This window comes from Gamsiella multidivaricata (genome assembly GCF_025024155.1).
Source record: "Gamsiella multidivaricata strain RSA 2152 chromosome Unknown BC939scaffold_23, whole genome shotgun sequence".
NCBI classification, from domain to species: domain Eukaryota; kingdom Fungi; phylum Mortierellomycota; class Mortierellomycetes; order Mortierellales; family Mortierellaceae; genus Gamsiella; species Gamsiella multidivaricata.
In genome coordinates, this window is record NW_026251731.1 from 40,686 (window position 1) to 58,108 (window position 17,423).

At 50.3% G+C, this 17,423-nt stretch overlaps 7 protein-coding genes across 7 annotated transcripts; 4 read left to right on the forward strand and 3 right to left on the reverse strand.

Moving 5' to 3' along the window:
- Positions 1–255: 255 nt before the first annotated feature.
- On the reverse strand, positions 256–564 carry BC939DRAFT_501938 (uncharacterized protein; the record flags this gene model as incomplete). Its single annotated transcript, XM_051560229.1, has 1 exon — positions 256–564. One exon carries the CDS (start codon positions 562–564, stop codon positions 256–258), a length of 309 nt encoding a protein of 102 aa, XP_051413487.1.
- Positions 565–601: 37 nt separating this feature from the next.
- BC939DRAFT_501939 (uncharacterized protein) lies at positions 602–1,665 on the reverse strand (the record flags this gene model as incomplete). Its single annotated transcript, XM_051560230.1, has 3 exons — positions 602–1,188; positions 1,290–1,510; positions 1,628–1,665. 3 exons carry the CDS (start codon positions 1,663–1,665, stop codon positions 602–604), a joined length of 846 nt encoding a protein of 281 aa, XP_051413488.1.
- Positions 1,666–2,462: 797 nt separating this feature from the next.
- BC939DRAFT_447404 (uncharacterized protein) lies at positions 2,463–3,138 on the forward strand. The gene is made up of 2 exons (XM_051555088.1): positions 2,463–2,583; positions 2,689–3,138. Exons 1-2 carry the CDS (start codon positions 2,547–2,549, stop codon positions 2,985–2,987), a joined length of 336 nt encoding a protein of 111 aa, XP_051413489.1. The 5' UTR covers positions 2,463–2,546; the 3' UTR covers positions 2,988–3,138.
- A 4,118-nt stretch (positions 3,139–7,256) lies between these two features.
- Positions 7,257–8,715, reverse strand: BC939DRAFT_117987 (ubiquitin carboxyl-terminal hydrolase isozyme L3). Its single transcript, XM_051549973.1, has 6 exons — positions 8,576–8,715; positions 8,468–8,479; positions 8,333–8,384; positions 7,992–8,234; positions 7,631–7,899; positions 7,257–7,532 (listed from the first exon to the last, which is right to left on the reverse strand). Exons 1-6 carry the CDS (start codon positions 8,642–8,644, stop codon positions 7,434–7,436), a joined length of 744 nt encoding a protein of 247 aa, XP_051413490.1. The 5' UTR covers positions 8,645–8,715; the 3' UTR covers positions 7,257–7,433.
- A 562-nt stretch (positions 8,716–9,277) lies between these two features.
- Positions 9,278–9,607, forward strand: BC939DRAFT_389910 (uncharacterized protein; the record flags this gene model as incomplete). The annotated part of the gene is made up of 1 exon (XM_051551893.1): positions 9,278–9,607. A coding segment is annotated over one exon (330 nt), but the record flags the coding sequence as incomplete, so codon positions are not given.
- Positions 9,608–10,628: 1,021 nt separating this feature from the next.
- Positions 10,629–13,461, forward strand: BC939DRAFT_118043 (vesicle coat trafficking protein Sec16 mid-region-domain-containing protein). Its single transcript, XM_051549974.1, has 2 exons — positions 10,629–12,915; positions 13,002–13,461. The coding sequence occupies exons 1-2, from the start codon at positions 10,875–10,877 to the stop codon at positions 13,334–13,336; spliced, it is 2,376 nt and encodes a 791-aa protein (XP_051413492.1). The 5' UTR covers positions 10,629–10,874; the 3' UTR covers positions 13,337–13,461.
- BC939DRAFT_118044 (Sec23-binding domain of Sec16-domain-containing protein) lies at positions 13,462–16,499 on the forward strand. Its single transcript, XM_051549975.1, has 4 exons — positions 13,462–14,304; positions 14,390–14,521; positions 14,612–16,204; positions 16,279–16,499. Exons 1-4 carry the CDS (start codon positions 13,586–13,588, stop codon positions 16,307–16,309), a joined length of 2,475 nt encoding a protein of 824 aa, XP_051413493.1. The 5' UTR covers positions 13,462–13,585; the 3' UTR covers positions 16,310–16,499.
- The last annotated feature ends 924 nt before the right edge of the window (positions 16,500–17,423 follow it).

The following is a 17,423-nucleotide window of genomic DNA, read 5'->3' on the forward strand; positions in this document are numbered from 1 at the left end:
ATCTTGCATCTCCTGCATGTACGATCAACTCACTCTTTCGTGCCCTACTCGCCGCTCTGCTGTCGTAGTCCTCATCAGCGCCTGTCAAAGCTACTCGAATCAAAGCTCTGATCCATCCCAAAAACGACTCTTCCTCCCCATCGTCTTCGCCCTCAGGCACGAGCTTCTCAAACCGAAAAAGGCCATCAACGTTCGACTGTTGGATTCTGAACTTGACAAATCCGCATGGGAGCAAGTACTCTCCATCCCTATTATTCACCCGAACCAATGGGGTCGCCTTCCGTGCGTCAGGGGGATACCACTGCCGTCTCCAATGAGCCGATATGAGTTCTCGTAATCGCCGTATAGATCTGCGTCGAGGGCATGTCCTAACGCGGTTGCGCGACCGGTATCATCATTTACAGGGAATGGCATGAAAGCTGGTCCATTCGATTCGTTGTGATCCTCCTCAGCGAGAGCCTGTAGTCGCCCCTGCTCACGGAGCACACCTGCGAGTGCGAGTGACCTGAGAGCTGCCTCATGCCCATCCCGGGACAATAGACCAGTCGGAGCTTGAAGTCCCATAGGGTGCGATGATGGAGCAAAACGTACCCTCCGGTGGTTATAATGTGGATGCGGCCTTGATATCCTGGGAGGCGGTCAAATGAGGGACACGGCTAGAAGTCGCGAGGCTTTCTTTCCTGGCATGCGACTGTTCTCTGTACAGCGCAGTTCGTGGTTCCAGACGGGGGTTCAGATCTGGAAACAGAAGCGGGTATCGCTGGCTCAGCTGAATTGTGAGAAATATCTCCTCGCTGATGACCAGCATCGATGCGTCCTTGGTTTCCGTGCACTGCAGCCTCTTGATCGCGAATGAACTTAGAGTGAGAAGTGGGAGTGGATGGCGCGGACTTTGCTTTCTGTAATCAAAATCTCTTGATAAGCGGGCATTATCAGTGTCCTGCTGCTTTTCGTTCATCGTACTGCTTGAATCCCAGTGGGCTGCTAAGCGTGAGGCCAAGGCCGAAGTTGCAGGCCCCTGGTTCTTGGAAATGAAATCGTCGGGTAGGATGGCAGTGTCGTTCTTCTTTTGCTTTCGATCCACTGAAGCACTCGGCCCCTGTGTTGCACTGAGTTGAGCCTCAGAGCCAAGGATCGCAGGTCTCATGTCCTCGCTAGTGATATTGTTTGGCGGGTCGACAGAGTCGACTATTTGATAATCTTTAACGATGACCCCGTCAAAGACCCTTTCCGAGAAACGAGGGGCGGTATAGGATGGGGCTCCAGGTTAGCGCACCAGGTTAGCGCACCAATCGAATGGTTCAGGGCGCTGTCAACTTTGGGAGCGGCAATGCTAGGATGTGGATCTACCGTGGTCGATGAGGATATGAGCTCATATCTCTGTCTCAAAGTTCTCCAAGAGGACCTGCAGATGTCAGTCAATGAGTAGGACACGGCCAGAGATGAGTTCGTCTTCCAACACGACAGCGATCCGAAGCATATATCAAAGGCCACTCCGGAGCACTTGAAGCTAACGAATGCAGCAGAGGCGGGAGGAAAGTCTGTCTACTGGCTAGCACAGTTGCCGGATCTTGACCTGATCAGATACATGCGGCCGTACCTCAAGGTCCCTGTGAAATCATCCTACTTGTCCAAGAAGGTGCCAGGTGCCAGGGGGGCGGACATCAGTTGAGTGGTACAGGGGCATGCCAAGGAGGCTCAAGAGGGCCCACACAGTGAAGGGCGGCCAAACAAAGTGCTAGACTACCTCTCAGCCCCCAGAGATCCTCAGTGGAGTCTTATTCTGAACGGCACCTCCAAAACTGCTGCTTCGATGGCATTTGGCGAGATCATGATTTATCACGCAACATCAGTGAAGGATACAGTAACAGTATGATGGCTGACGAAGATGTTCGCCAAAGACATTGCTACCAAGGTGCAGACTCTGCCATGGTCTGGCAAAGGGTTGAGAAGAAAGTAGAAAGCAGCAAAACACTCAGGCGGTTTTGCACGGCACTGTAGTAAAAAGGGACAGAAAAAAGGATAGAAAATAAAAGGATAGAAAAAAAGGAGATAGAGAAAACAGAGGGGAGGGGGAATTCCAAACCAAGGGCCAGGAATGGCATGGCTAACATTCCGGATTCCAAAGAGGTAGTCACTCCCCCCCTGTTGGGAGAGGACACACAGGCTTATTCTGATCTCATCTCCGGAACGCGCCGTCGACATATCATCCTAGAAACTCGAGATGTGCGAGATGACCTTGATCCTGCAACTCGCTCGCCCTTCGCAGCAGCCCTAAGGATCTTTGGGTCGTAGGACGATCTGGGCCACCCGTAAGAGTGCAATAATTCCATGCCCCTCATATTCCCTCCTCATGCGGTCTTTATAGCATCGGTGGATGCATTCGCGCGCTCTCCTGTACTGGACATTAATTATTTTGTATAAATACGCGTGTCTTCTCGCTTCACATTTCTTGTCCTCCATCCGCTCTCCAGTTTCCAACTCACACTCCAAGCACAACTTCTCCGCTCTATAAAAAACACAAGAACACACTCCGAGTATCCAGCATGCTGTTCGCCAAGGTCATAGTCACTCTCTGCTCTGGTATGCCCTCAGCTTCATCACCTTGCCTGATCCATCTGCACAGTTTTGATCAGTATCTATGACGATACTAACATCGAACATCGTCTTTGCCTATATCGCTGTTAGCCGCCGTTGTTATGGCTAAACTCCGCTGCGTTTGCGAGCACGAGGGCTGGAACAAAAACGTTGACTTGAACAAAATCGAGGACTTGAACAAAGGCGATAGCTGGGACGGAGAGGATGGCTGGAACAAAGACGAGGTCTGGAATAAAGAGGAATGCAAGAAACTCGACAAGAGGATGAAGCGGTGCTGTGATTCGGGCGAGAAATACTGCGCGGCCAAAGACAAGAGCAACGTGTTTGAAATGGATTGCCACGCTCGCGGCAAAGCTCTCGGTAAAAATTGCTTCATTGATGAATGCTAAATCGTTGGCTGAGGAACGGAAGCTGCATTTTTGCGGCCATCCTGAGCTGACGCTTGTGAGATAATGGACGGTCAATGATGGATCGTGGATCCGCTTTGCAGTTCCCGAAGTACATACCCAAATAAAATAAACAGCGCTGTGCTTCGTGAGAATGCTTCGTAACCGTGCCACACATGAACCGCATGCTAGTTCCTTCACTCCTCCGCTGTTTGGTCGACACAGGAACATCAAGGCATTTCCCGGTTTCTAGTAACATGAACAAGGAATCATGCGAAGTCGTATGGTTCTATTGCAGTTTCCTTTATTCTTTTGGTTTGGCTGAAACTCAAGAGCATTAACACTCAGGATATACGGATGTGCCGACGTCCCTGTCTTGATTCAGATAATAGTTCATAGCTGCTTCTGACATGTCTGGAAACATACGCGTCATTATTGAGCGTAGAGCACAGCCTTGACTGTCGCCCCCGCTCATGAAAAGCCTATTTCGCTGACGATGGCGTCCCGATGGGTAGGCTGGTCCCGGCTGCAGGCCACATTGCACCAAGAAAGGAGGAAGCAGGTCTCGAAGGTGGAGCTATACAATTCGTCCCACGATTTCCTGAGAAGTCGTATGTGCCACTGGAGCGTTCGTCCTTCAATGGGGTCTTCGTGGCATGTCGCAGCCAAGAGTTGAGCAAGGTGATGTGGTACAATGCCTTGTACTCCTTGGCCAATCATAAACAATCATAGGGAATGCTTCGCCAGCATGAGCGCATGCTACGGACAGGATGTATCGCATTTTTGGTGCGCTATCGATTTTAAAAAAGTGAGTGACCACAACCAGCAGAATACGGTGATCAAGGAAATCATCGAACCTGGTCAGCCATCGCACGAGAGGCGAGGCATGTGTATCCGCTATCGCACTGACAGGGATCGTTGTCGACTGGTAGCTATCGCTCTCGGTGAAGGAAAGGTCCGTCAGATGCTGTTTAAAGGAACCCAAAAGCGCACTCTTCTGTCCTTTAGCATGTAGCTCAGCTCACTGCAGACTCACCTAATAAAAGGGACTCACGCTTGTCCGTACCGGTTGCATTACAGCACAACAAAATGGTCGCGACACTGGCGTCAAGGCTATCATCTATATCAGAAAGGCTATGGATCTCTATAGCTCTTGGCTGCACCGGACGCAAAAACATAGCTATTGCGTCATACGAGTAAATATCTTCCAGATTGTCGTTACGAAGGACAGTTTGTAGTTCTAGACATTCCCGAAGGTATGCATCACCGTTGCTAATAGGAGGAGCCTTGATAATATGCCGTTTTTGAATCCTTTAAGCCTCCCTGAAGTAAACTGACAATCCGGTAACGATGTCGACAGGGCGCTGGACGCCATCATGTGGATGTTAATGGCCTACGCTGTAATTTTCCGGTTAGATACTGGGATATCATGATCCAAGAGTCTGTCGATCCATGTCTTAAGGCCAGGTTCTATGGTATGGTTCGGAAGTTCGGCCATGCGTTTCGTAATCAGAGTCAGAGCAACCCGTTGGCTGTAAGCGTATTTCCAGACCTTGTCGTTTAAACGGATACGAGTCACTTTAATATATAATTTCAGATCTTTTGAATATTCCCTCATCATTAAGAGAGGCCGAGGGCCTCTTAATTTATTTTTAATTAAGTACAAGGAGTGTTAAACCGCGGTTCACTTGGCGTGAACCTCTGAAATATGTTAGTTTTTAAACCAATGGAAATATGATTCCGATTGAATCAGAAGGTATTCTAAAATATATTTGTCGGGGACTTACTGTCATGGACTCTACTAGGGAGTCAGTTTCTCGAGCCCTGTTTTTGTCTCAAAGGTATCCCTTGAACATGGCACTGCCCATCCATATTGCTTCCCTATTTGAGTAGAGCAATCTGTTTTGTTTAACGTTTATGGCAAGAGATGCGGTGGTCTAGAAGTAGAATTGAAAATGGCGAAGCGAAGGCCGCAACTTATATTTGGTTTCTTCTTCCATGGAGGCCAGGAGGATCGATTGATGTGCTTGTGAACACACTCATACTGCTGCACTTTGCCCATGGCCCCCTCAGATTACATACATAGCTCATTAAAGTCGCTCAGACCCACAGCCAAGGTGGTGTATCCGGCAAATGGCAGGCGACGCCTAATCGTCCATAGCACTCGCATTCGTTCATTCTCATATTTAATCGAGCGAAATCCTCACTCTCATTTCACAATCCTCGCTCTATTCGCAAAGCTCAACCGCTCCTGACATCCTACAGTAACAACGCTTTCCATTCCAGCTATGTCGCTCGCAATCAACTTTCATCGCATCATGCAGCAACAGCAGCAGCAGCAACAACAGCAGCACCAAAACCTGGTCGATATTCAGGCACAGGTCACAGTAGCACAAGACCAACACCAGATACACATCCTCGCAGTGCACCTGGCCAATCAGTTGCAAGTTCAAAACCAGGGTCAGCCTCAACCACAAACACTACTGCAGGACGAAAACCCAGTTTATCTTGAGGACACAGTGATCGATGTTGCGCACAACGCGGCATAGGTCCTGTAAAGGTGCTCCGCCCAACAGACAAGACTCTTCGCACTTTCCTCAGACGCAGGTCTTCATTGTCCACAGATCGAATATAAGAACGCCGGCTCTTGCAAGTTTTCCATAAAGCATATATATCAATAAAATATTCAACCATCCTTTTTATTCGATCTGTAGATCGTTTCTATGCCTTCCTATCTACTTCCATTCCTCATGGCCCATTCGAGACACTATCACAACGGGTCAGATTTGATGCAGTCTAGTAAACTGCAGAACCTATTCAGACTCTGCGCGGGATGCATTGTTGAGCCCATGACCTGAATATTGCAAACGAAGGAATGTCGATCGAGCAAGAAGGGTCTAGCAATCTACTCAGAATTGATAAGAACGCATTCAACAGTGTTTGTAATCAACATGTTCTGTCTCAGTGACCTTTCCCTTTGAATAGGACGCGATAGACGCGCAGTCCAGCGAGCGGCAAGGTTGCAGCTTTCATGTCTCCATGGTGAATGGATGCCTTCAAAATATCGACATTATTATTGGCATCCAGATTTTGTGCAACGGCATCTAATTTACAATTTGCGCAAAAACGACGAATGTCATGGTATAAACCGAAAATGAAGGCGTAGGATATGGATAGAAGAGGGTTAGAAGCTGGTGAATGAAGGCATGGCGAAATGAATAAGCTCAGGGACCACAAACTGCGTAGACTATAGATTAAACTATAGACTGTGCATTCAATTGGAGGGAACGCGCCAACTTTAAATTCAATTGCCAATTGAGTCCGGTAGTCCATCAGTGACAACGGAAGAGGAGCTGCAGCTTAACCCCACTTTTGCGTCTACGGTTCCTGTAAATATACTTTCCTTGCTTTTCTTTGCTTCAAGAGCGAGGGCTGTTTGTGTGGTATGATGCACGCTATTTTGTCCCTGTTAAGTCCTATTCAATCGTAGTGTACGTTTGAATTGATTTTTGTATCTGTGGGTGTGGGTGAGTAAAAAGGGGCGACGATGGCGGTTGCGGTTACGAAGGTGCTCATTTTGATTTGATCTGCGACAGCTGCATTGGGCCATTGTCGGACGTATGCAGTCTTTTGTCGAGGTGGTGATCCTCATTGTCGTATGTCTGACTACAGGCGATTTGTCCTACTGTCCTTCGGGATTTATTGTGAACGCGGTCGTTCCTTTCGAGTCCGTTGCTCTAGTCATCCGCTAATAAAATAATACTTAAGCATCCCCTCATCCCCGGGCTTTTTTTTTTCTTCTCTCGCTACCAAGCGTCATCGCCATCAGTACTATTGTCATCCCAGGAATCATTCAGAAACACCGGTCATTCCAATACACACATATTGGTTTCATATCATATTCACCATGTTACAAACAAAGCATGCCCCTCACGCTCACGTCGACCGTGGCGACTCAACCTGGGTCCTCATCAGCTTCGTCACATCCTCCATTCGCCCACGGACACACACCCCAACGATGCATCAATGTCAAGCACTTGCACTACAATCATGGCCCTTCAATCCTGTGGCAATACCATGGCAACGCCCCGGTCAAGTCGAACAGGACGCAAGTGCCTTGTTTTCCCGCAGAATGAAAAGATTTTGGGTGAAAAAGAGCGCCACCAAATTTAGAGCAACCACCACAACGGTTACGAAATCTGCAGTTCCGTGATAGCCCTCGTTCTTCCACCTAGTCTTTCCTTCTGGTCCTGGGAATATTATCCCAGATGTGCACCTCTGTAGATTGTATCTAATGTATTATGTTAAATAGCCAAGAAATTGGCAGTTGTTTCCAATTAAGGGACCTAGACCAAATGTCGTTTTGGGCCTCTTGAAATATTCGGAGAAGGCGATTGAGTCTTTATTTCGTATAGGTTGTTGGTAGTACGCAAAAGAGCGAGAATGTACTCAATAGTCTTCCCCTTCAGCAGTGGTCGCCGCAATCACACTAAAATTCAGATTGTCAGGATCCCGCTTCACGAACTCTTTAGCAACCTTGATAGCATCCTATGCATTTATGAGATATGAAATATGAAAAGAAATGTAAGCTGGGGATTTTCCCTATTTCAGCGCGAAAGTTACCTCTTGTTTCGACGCCTGCTCACCAGCAAAAAGGTATCCTTGGAGGTTGTGCCGTGATTAATTGGGTATGGCTTGTTTCCATCCAACTCATACAAGTGACCATCCCGCTCGATCAAGCATACATAGTGGAGATCCACGTCGTCTGCCAGATCAGGTGTTGCTGTCTGTCCGGTTGATGCGTGGCCCTCATGAACGTGCGCCCACGCCTTGTCCTCTTCCAGTGCCTTGGCTCGTTCTGCAGGAGACATTTCGATAGTCCTTTTTAGAAACGTCTCGATGATACTGCCCTCATCTATTATCCGTAATATGTAGAAATGAGCCTGTTAGTGATATTTGATCTCGCTGTTCATATTATTTATTCCCGGTATACTGCAGTAGACATACCGAGCTTTAGTGATTCTCCATAGGCCCAGTTATTGGCAATAGAGTGAAGGACGCCCATGGTTCCGCAGGCATTGGAGATGGTTTGTGGATAAAAAATGACCTTGGGGCTCACAGTCTGTCCTTGTTGATCGATCCTGCTCTGTTCTTCCTTACGGTACTCTTCGTACTTGGGCGTTATAGGGAAGAGAAGAATCAAGGCGTGGACAGGTTGTGGGACGAATGCAAGGAGTTCCTCGTCGAGACCTACAACAGTCAGGGCATGCAAAGCAATTAGCCAGCTAAATGCCTATGGATCTTTTCCAACGGCTGCGGAGAAGAATACAGACTGTCACGTCTCGTACCCATCACATCGGCGTATCTCCAGGGAGCCGGCACTCCAAGATCGCGGACATACTATGAACATCAAGAAGAATGGCGTTATTATATCAGCGGAAATGGGAATAATTACATGAGGTATAAATTGATCGAGTCGTCACCTTGTCAAGGACCTAGTAGTGGCAAACACATAGTACGCAGCAATGGGTATTAGTGGGGACCATGTATCGAAATATCATGAGCCGAAAGGGTGCCAGAGACATGCTCACCTCTGGGTTGGATTCGAGGGGGAGCCAGCGGATAGTCTTCTTAGTAGGCTCGGCGGTAGTGGTAGACATTGCCAGAATGAATGGAGGGAGTTGATTGATGAGAAAGAGAGGGAGTAACTAAGGAACGCGTTGGTGCCTCTCCCACGTAATGGATCGAGCAAGGTGACTGTCTGGCTGTGGGGGACGTGCCCACCACACCAATAGGGCTGGCGTAACCCTGGTATGGACCACTTCAAAGGCACTATGAACAACGAAAAGCTACATCCATTCGATGACGCATCAGCATCGGCACCTTCTCCGACAACACAGCCGGTGTCGCCACCGGCTCTGGGATATAATGTTACCTTTCACGAGGGAGCCAAGAGCAAGGACTCACTGGCATCACCTGCTTCGGCATCCCAGCACCTCAGGAACAGGATGGACAGCAGACCCATGCTCGCTCCAGCAACTTCTGAGCTCAACTCTTCGGTCGCAGCAAACACATCCTGCGTCAGCAATGCTGTCCCAGTGGCAGGTGCAGGTGATATTGGTAGAACCTTGAGTCGCAAAAGCTCAGGACCTGGGGGACGGATCCTGCAACAGGAGAGCAGGGACAGCGAAAGACGGTGGACAGCTCAAATATCCGTCTTCCTGAAGGACGTCTACGCCAAATACTCGCCGTCTTTAGTGCTCGAGAACAAAGGATCTATTGCTCGAGACCATCTTGCTAACGAAAGGACATATCTTGCCTGGCTGCGATCATCTTTATCTTTGATCACTGTCGGCGTTGCGGTTACTCAGCTCTTTCGACTCCAGATCAATACTTCGCCTGCATCGTCCCATGAGCTGATCAAGGTCTCGGAGCTTGGTCGACCATTGGGAGGGTCCTTCATTGCGCTAGGTATCGTGTTTCTTTGGCTTGGAACCTCGCGGTACTTCCACAGTCAGAGTGTACTCTCGTATGGACAATTCCCAGCAAGTCGAGGGAGCGTTATCATTGCTACAGTCAGCATCATGGCAGTTCTGCTAGCTTGCTTCATCATAGTCATTCTTCAGGGCCGATCCAACTAGAACGAACGATGGCGGCCATACCCCATGCAGACAAATGAATTGTAATATATTGCTTTTATTGTCCTGCGGATGGTTCTATTGCGGTGCCTGTTGGAGTCCTGCGGCCTGCTTCCACTCGTGCATCTTTGTCTTCTTCCGCTGCTTGCGTCTCCAGCTCATTTTCTTTTTCCTTGCCTTGGCTTTTGTATGTGCGATGGTTTCATCGTCAGTTTCGGTCTCATCTTTTGTACAATGGTCGTCCACTTTCCGTTTGATCATATTTCGATTGTCACCATTGTGCAATATAGTGTCCTGCGTGATATCGCTTCCTCGCCGTTCGGTGGCAATGGCTGGAATGTCCTGTACGTCCTGAGAATCATTGGTGGTATCTGCGATGGTTAGCTGCGGTGATGCCCCTAATGAAAAAGTACGCTTGATGCTGGTCAAGACATTTTGTCCGATCCTATTAGATTCCGCCATCCATCGAAATACTTTGTCAGGTACCTTTTGCAATCGACATCGCCTCCTGAAGGTCTCTATCACTGTCGTGACTGGTCGAAGGTCTGTTTTCTGAATCGCTTAGTTGCTCTCCTTGAACCATTGTCATCGTGTTGTGAATTTTAGTCTGAGATCATTAGATCTACACTTGTAGATATACAATCGCTGATCGAGCTGAGCGGCGTCTTCTCTGCTCTGGCTCTTGCCTGTTGTCTGTTGCTCTGTAATAACGCTGCTGCTGGTTCAGAGTCGAGTGCACGTACACTGGAAAGCTACAATTGGATCAAGAATAAATTTGATCCTTTGCTACGATTGCATGGTGGCATACAGGGGCCACGCAAAAGCATGGACAAAAAAGCTGAAGACAAGTCGTAGACAAGAACATAGACAGAGAGGCATTGCTGCCGCTGATTATACCTATGCTCGTGTATAGAGCCGATTGGTCGGGGCACAAAAACTCAATTGCACCAACGAAATAAAAATAATTAAAGGTGTTCAGTGGAGATGTGAAGTGTCCCCGTTAGGTCAACCCACGATTCATCCATCATCCCTCTCCCTTCTTTATTCTCCCGCACCCCCGTTTGATCCCTCCCTTTCTCATCTATTTTCATCTTTTTTTTTTCCCGTCATCCTTCCATTTCCTCATCCTCTCACTCCCCCTTCAACACCACGTTTTATCTCCTTGTCCTGTCTTTTTTTAATCCGATCAATATAAGAACCGACCTTTGACTGCACGCGCGTGCACACCACCCCAGAGCGATCAGCACTAATAATGGCCCAGCAGCAGCAGCAGCCTCCAGTCGAGGATGGGCCCATTCCTTTCTTTGGTGGCCCCAATCCCTCTGCTGGAAATAACAGGGCTGGTCCACCCCCGCCCCGTCACTTCCAGCAACAGCAACAGCGGCCTCTGTTCCAGCCTCAGTCTCAATCTCAGCGTCATCCTCAGCAACACCCTCAGCAGATGCCATCTCAGATGTCACCTCTAGGACAGCAAGGATTCCAGAGACAACAGCAACAACCACCTCGGCAGATGAGCCAGTCGCCCTTTGCGCCCGCGGCTGATCTCTTTGCTACCCCACCTAGTTCGAACATGCTTGGGAACCAGAACCAGAACCAGGCACAGCCTCAGGGATATCTGCCCCTAGGCAGCTTCCCTCACGCTCAGGGTGCACCTTCGCACCACCAGCAGCAGGCACAACAAACCCAACCACCGCCGCAGCGGTTGCCCGTACAGCAACAGCAACAGCAGCCATTTGCTCCTCAACCACCACAGCCGAGGCAGCACCAAGGACCCCCGCCTCAGCGCCCACCTGTCCAGCAGCAGCAGCAGCAGCAACAGCAGGCACCTAGCCCCTACCAGCGGAATCCTCAGCAACAGCAAGCGCAGGCGCCATTGCCTTTTGGCGATCAGGCATATCAGCCAGCACATGAAATTATCCCAGCTCTAACTCCAGCTCCAGCTCCAGCCCCAGCTCCAGCTCCAGCTCCAGCTCCAGCTCCAGCTCCAGTTCCTGCAAGGGATCAGACTAGCTCCCCCTTTGAATCTGCTTCCGATCTGTTTGGAAACTCAGTCAGCCAAGGAGCTGCAGGATGGATCATTCCTTCCACAGCAGAGACAAGCATCCAACCCGTATCAACTACTGCAGCAAACCCATTTGCCCCTCCTCCTGCCCCTGTTGTAGCTACTGGACGTCCGCCACTGCCAACTGGGTCGCTTCAGAAACAACCCTCTTTACCGCAAGTCTCACAAGTCCAGCAACAGGCGCCCTTAGCTCCCCCGCCTCAACGCCAGCCGTCTCTTCAGCCTTCTCAGCAACAGCCAGTAAGACAGGGATCCTTCTCGACTCAAAGCTTCTCGCAAGGTCCTCCTCGTCAAAGTCCGACTGCCCCTCATGGTGCACCACATGCTCAGCCTGCTCCAGAGACATCCGCCTCTCAGTTTCCTTCTCTGCCAAGGGCATCCATTGGAACACCTCGACAAGGCCCATTAAGTGCCCCCATTTCCGCGTCTGCAAACCAGGGAGCCTCACCTTATGCAAACCATCCCCCTCCGCAGACTCCGCTCTTGATGGCCATTCAGACGCCATTGATGTTGCCTGCCCAGACTCCACAGGTGTATCAGTCGTCGCGCACGCCTTACATGGGCCCTGTGGGCAATCAATTTGGATCATCGTCACCGCAGCTTTTACTCGAGCCCTGTCCCTATCCCGAGTGTGGCGGGGAGAACAAACCTCAGGCAAAATTCTGTTCTGAATGCGGTCGCTCTATCTCTGTGGTAAGCCGTGCTGCAACCCCTTCGCTCAACCATCGTGCCGCGTTTCCTGTTAGTCAAGCACCTCCCGTACCCAGTTTGGATCGTGTGAATTCATATTCACAAGAATATCAGCAGGCGGAGCAACAGCAACAGGTTCCAGAGCAATATCAGCAGCAAGATGCTAGTACCTACCAGGACAACCAGGCCTTCCAGTATGGTGACCAAACGCAGTATGGATATGATGGATACGATGGCCAGGCGCAAAGTCAGCAGGATCAGGGATACAATAACCAAGGTTACGATCAAGGATATGACCAAGGTTATGAGCAGGGATACGAGCAAGGATATGACCAAAACTACGATCAAGGATACGGTGACCCCACCTATTACGACCAGAACCAGCAGTACTATGATCCTGCTACAGGCCAATACATGGATCCATATGTACAGCAGGAGCAGGTCATTCCTGAGCCCGAACCTGAGCCCGAAGAGCCCGAGGGCATCGACGACCCATTAAACCGCATTCATGGATGTCCCTTGATCGCCTTTGGATTTGGAGGTAAACACTGTTTGATTGCAACACCTGCTTCATTCCCAGAGGTATGTGTTACATGCTAATCATATAGTGTGGATGCTTATTCGTAGGTAAAATTATGACCTCTTTCCCACGGACTGTTCAGCGATTCGATGCCGCCACCTCGATCATGGCGACCAAGAAGTATCCTGGCGATCTCCAGCTTGAGCAAATCAAGGATGTTTTGCAGGTCGATACAGAGATCTCCAGCTACCCAGGTCCTCTCTTGATAGACAGTGCGGTCCAGTTGAAGAACAAGCGCAAGGATGTTCTCAAGTTTATTGAGGACAGGATCAAGGAGTTTGAGCACGAGCAGCAGGATATCACATTTGATGCCCATCGCGTCTTGATCTGGAGACTCTTCAAGGTTATGATTGAGCAGGAGGGTGTCCTCGTTGGGGGGTAAGACTTTTTTGTCCCCCTTTCACACAAGGACATGGATGTTATCAAATACAGCGTTTAACCATTGCGTTTGTGACTAAATAGTGCCAAGGTAGATGAGGCTGTCCGGAGTGTGCTGCTCTCTATTCCTTTGAGCGTGTACCCTGCGCAGCCTGGTCAGGAGCCCATCAGCCCCCTGCGATCGTCAGCATCCCTGGATGTCCTTCAGGATCTACTTCGAAACGGTGACCGAACTGGAGCAGTTCGCTACGCTATGAGCTCGAACCTGTGGGCCCATGCTCTCGTCATCAGCAGTTGCGTCAATAAGGAACTTTGGAAGGAAGCGGTCAACGGATTCGTTAACCAGGAACTGACAGCTAATGGAAGCGACTTGGAGCCCAATGGTCGCGAGGCATTGCGTGTTTTGTACGCGCTGTTCTCTGGCCAAACCCAGAATGCCATCACAGAATTGATTCCTCCCGGTCTGCGTGTTGCCGCTAGCGATCCTCAGAACGAGGCCGAAGCTCCAGCGGATCAGTTCGTGACAGCTGAGTCTCTCTCGATGATGAAGCCCGTTGAGGAGCCCAAGGTTCCAGGAGCCAGCCTGAGCCAGTGGCGCGACACCTTGGCCATGATTCTTTCCAACCGCACCTCGGGAGACCAGACCGCTATCAGCTCGCTTGGCGATCTTTTAATGAAGGAAGGCTGGGTCGAGGCAGCTCATATCTGCTATCTTCTCTCGCCTCAGAATTCCGTGCACTCTGGACCCGATGCTCAGCTCAACCGCTTGGTGTTGATTGGTGCGGATGCCAATCCATTCGCAGTGTTCCCGTTTTATAAGAATGTTGCGGCCTTCCAGAAGACTGAGGTGTACGAGTTTGCCTGTGCACTCCGCAGCTCTGGTGCAACCGGCGGTTTGCCATTCCTTCAAGCATACAAGCTGAACTACATCTGGACCCTTGTGGATTGGGGCATGTTCTCTGAGGCTGGAAGGTGAGCATTCGGCAGGGTTGTATGAAGGCGGTCATTCAAAAGGAAGGGTACTATTATTGACAGTAATCTTGCCCCTCTTTAATAGATACCTTGAATCTGTAGAGGCGATTGTCAAGTCACAGACAAAGGGATCACCTTATTATAACATTATCTTCCTCGAACGCCTCAGGGAGATCACTGAACGTTTGGCTGGATCTTCACAGCTTGCTGTCACTGGGTATGCATTCAGTTCCATTCTGTCATTCTAAACTGCAGTTTTGTGCTCGTGGAGGACAACTATTTACCATATATCTTGATTCTATTGTAGAGAGTCCTGGTTCGCCAAGAAAGTTCCCAAGCCCACCATCGGAGGAATCTTTGACGCATTGGATAGCAAGATTTCGAAATTCATTGCAGGCGATAATGAACAGCCCAAGCCAGATGTTGTCGAAACCAAGGCAAACGCAGTCGAGTCAGGTCCCTTTGCCAATGCCCCTGCTTTACCTGACTTGAGTAACATCCCACCACGCGCCATTTCGCGATCCAGCAATAGCGCTCGTACCGCAAACCAGGCTGCGCCTGGTGGTAACAGCAGACGTTCGTCGCGTCCTTCGTTGGAGGTACCCAAGACGGACGTATATGGTCATCTTCAGCCAATGAGCTCTTATCCAGAGCCTGCACCGGGGACTGCCCCAGCAACGGATCTCACCGCCGGTCAGGATCAGGCGTATAACAACTATGATGGGTATGATCAAAATGGCCAGTATAACGCTGAGGCCTACACGGAGAGCAACTACAATGCTGGCTATGAGAACCAAGACCAAGGTTACGGTTATGATGCTTCGCAGGGCTATGACGGAACCTACCAGGGCATAGATGCCACTGGCTACGATCAGCAGAATCAGTATCAGGAGCAGGCCGAGGTTTCACAGGAGCAGCAACATGCGTATGCTGGCGAGGAGAACTACCAAGTACAGACCGGCTTTGAGGGTCAACAAGATACCCAGTACGATGCACAGTATGACGCCCAGTACGGCACTCAGCAGGATTCGCAGTACAATGGTCAATACGATGCTCAGCAGAGCGCACAGTATGACGGTCAGTATGAGAATCAGCTTGGAATGTCAACTGGAGAGACTGTAGCGGCACTTGCGGTCCAGCCCGACGTTGCGCTGGCCAGCGCAGACTCGGCAAATTTCTCGACGCAGGCTGCTCTTGGTTCGGAGAAGCCTCCAGTGAATGAAGCCCAGAATCCTGCTGTACCTGAAGGAGCTGCTGCCACTGAGGGATATGATACCACATATGGTCAGCAGGCCGAGGAGGCGGAATACAACTACGCCCAAGACAGCACCTACAATGGTGAATATCAGCAAGGCGAATACCAGACCGGCGAGTACCAACAGGGCGAGTACCAACAGGGCGAGTACCAACAGGGCGAGTACCAACAGGGCGAGTACCAGGCGGGTCAAGAGCACCAACAAGACGGCAACTACGACTACCTGCAATATGATCAGTCTGGTTACCATCAGGACAGCAACAACTATGGAGAGCAGGGTTACGATCAAGCAGCCTACCAGGATCAGACTCAGTACCAAAACGTTGAAAGTGGTGATCAGGGCTTGGGAGTGGAGTACAACGACGGTAATCAACAGAATCAAGGCCAGGAGCAGCCAGTGCAGGGCAACCTTGGTCATCAGGAGGCAGCACCGGCAGCTGTTGAGCAACAGAACAACTTTGTAGCCGATGAACCTACTGCTGAACAGCAGGGTCAGGTTGAAATTGCTGCGCCAACTGAGGCGGCCTCTGCGAGGACTGGGGGTCAAGCAGGAGATGATCAGAATGCCGAGTACCAACAAGGAGAATATGATCAAGGCTATTACCAGCAGGGAGAGTACCAGCAGGGAGAGTACCAGCAGGGAGAGTACCAGCAGGGAGAGTACCAGCAGGGAGAGTACCAGCAGGGAGAGTACCAGCAGGGAGAGTACCAGCAGGGAGAGCACCAGCAGGGAGAGTATCAACAGGGTGACTACCAGCAGGAGGAGCACCAGCAGGGAGAGTATCAACAGGGTGACTACCAGCAGGGAGAGCACCAGCAGGGAGAGTATCAACAGGGTGACTACCAGCAGGAAGAGTATCAACAGGGTGACCATCAGCAAGGCGATTACCAACAAGGCAATTATCAGCAGGGCGATTACCAACAAGGCGATTACCAGCAAGGCAATTATCAGCAGGGCGAGTATCAGCAAGGGGACTATCAGTACGCAGACTACCAAGGTGACTACCAGCAGGGTGATGTGAATCAGCAGCCTCCAACTGAGCCTGGCGTCCTGCCCATTTCAAGCGAGCATCAGGATCAAGTTGATTACGGTGCACAGGGAGAGCAACAGCAACAGCCGGAGGATTACAATGCCAACAACAACACTTGGTGGGGCAATGGCAATAATAACCACACCGACGCCAATGCGACTGAACAGCAGCCTCCAGCCAATGATGATGCACAGGTTCCCCAGCGGGAGGAATATGAGGAGGGCCAGTTCATCTCTTTTGGTGCTGTCCCCACGATCCCTACATTCGGCCAGCCTGCTGCACCTGTGAACAATAACAATCAGCAGAATGCGTTTAACGATGACGATGATCTCGGCATGGGCAACAATGCGCTGAAGAAGGAGAAGCCCGCTGTGAGCACAGAAGGCTCTGAGGCGGCTGCTGCAACTCCGGATGCGAATGCTTCCGCTGCCGCAGCGGATGGATCTGATGAGTGTAAGCTGTGCTTGTGAGGAGATGATAATGGTGCTGTGACTACATGACTACATAGGCGTTGCAGAAGCACTGACTAACCAGTTCGTCTTCTTGCCGTAATTTTATTTTTTTTGAAAATTCTAGCCAAGGCAGGATGGTGGCCTAAGATTGCACTCTTTGGAGGCGAGAAGCGTGAGCCGACGCCCAAACCCGTCAAGGCTAACCTGGGCGAAGAATCGTCTTTCTATTTCGACAAAGAGCAGCAGCGTTGGGTGAACAAGAAGGCAGGATCGGAGACCTCGAGTGTGGCTGAACCTTTGCCTCCACCACCAATGTCTCGCACGGCAACTCCTGCAGCAGCAGGATCTCCTGGGGCTGGACCACCATTGTCGGCTCGGGGG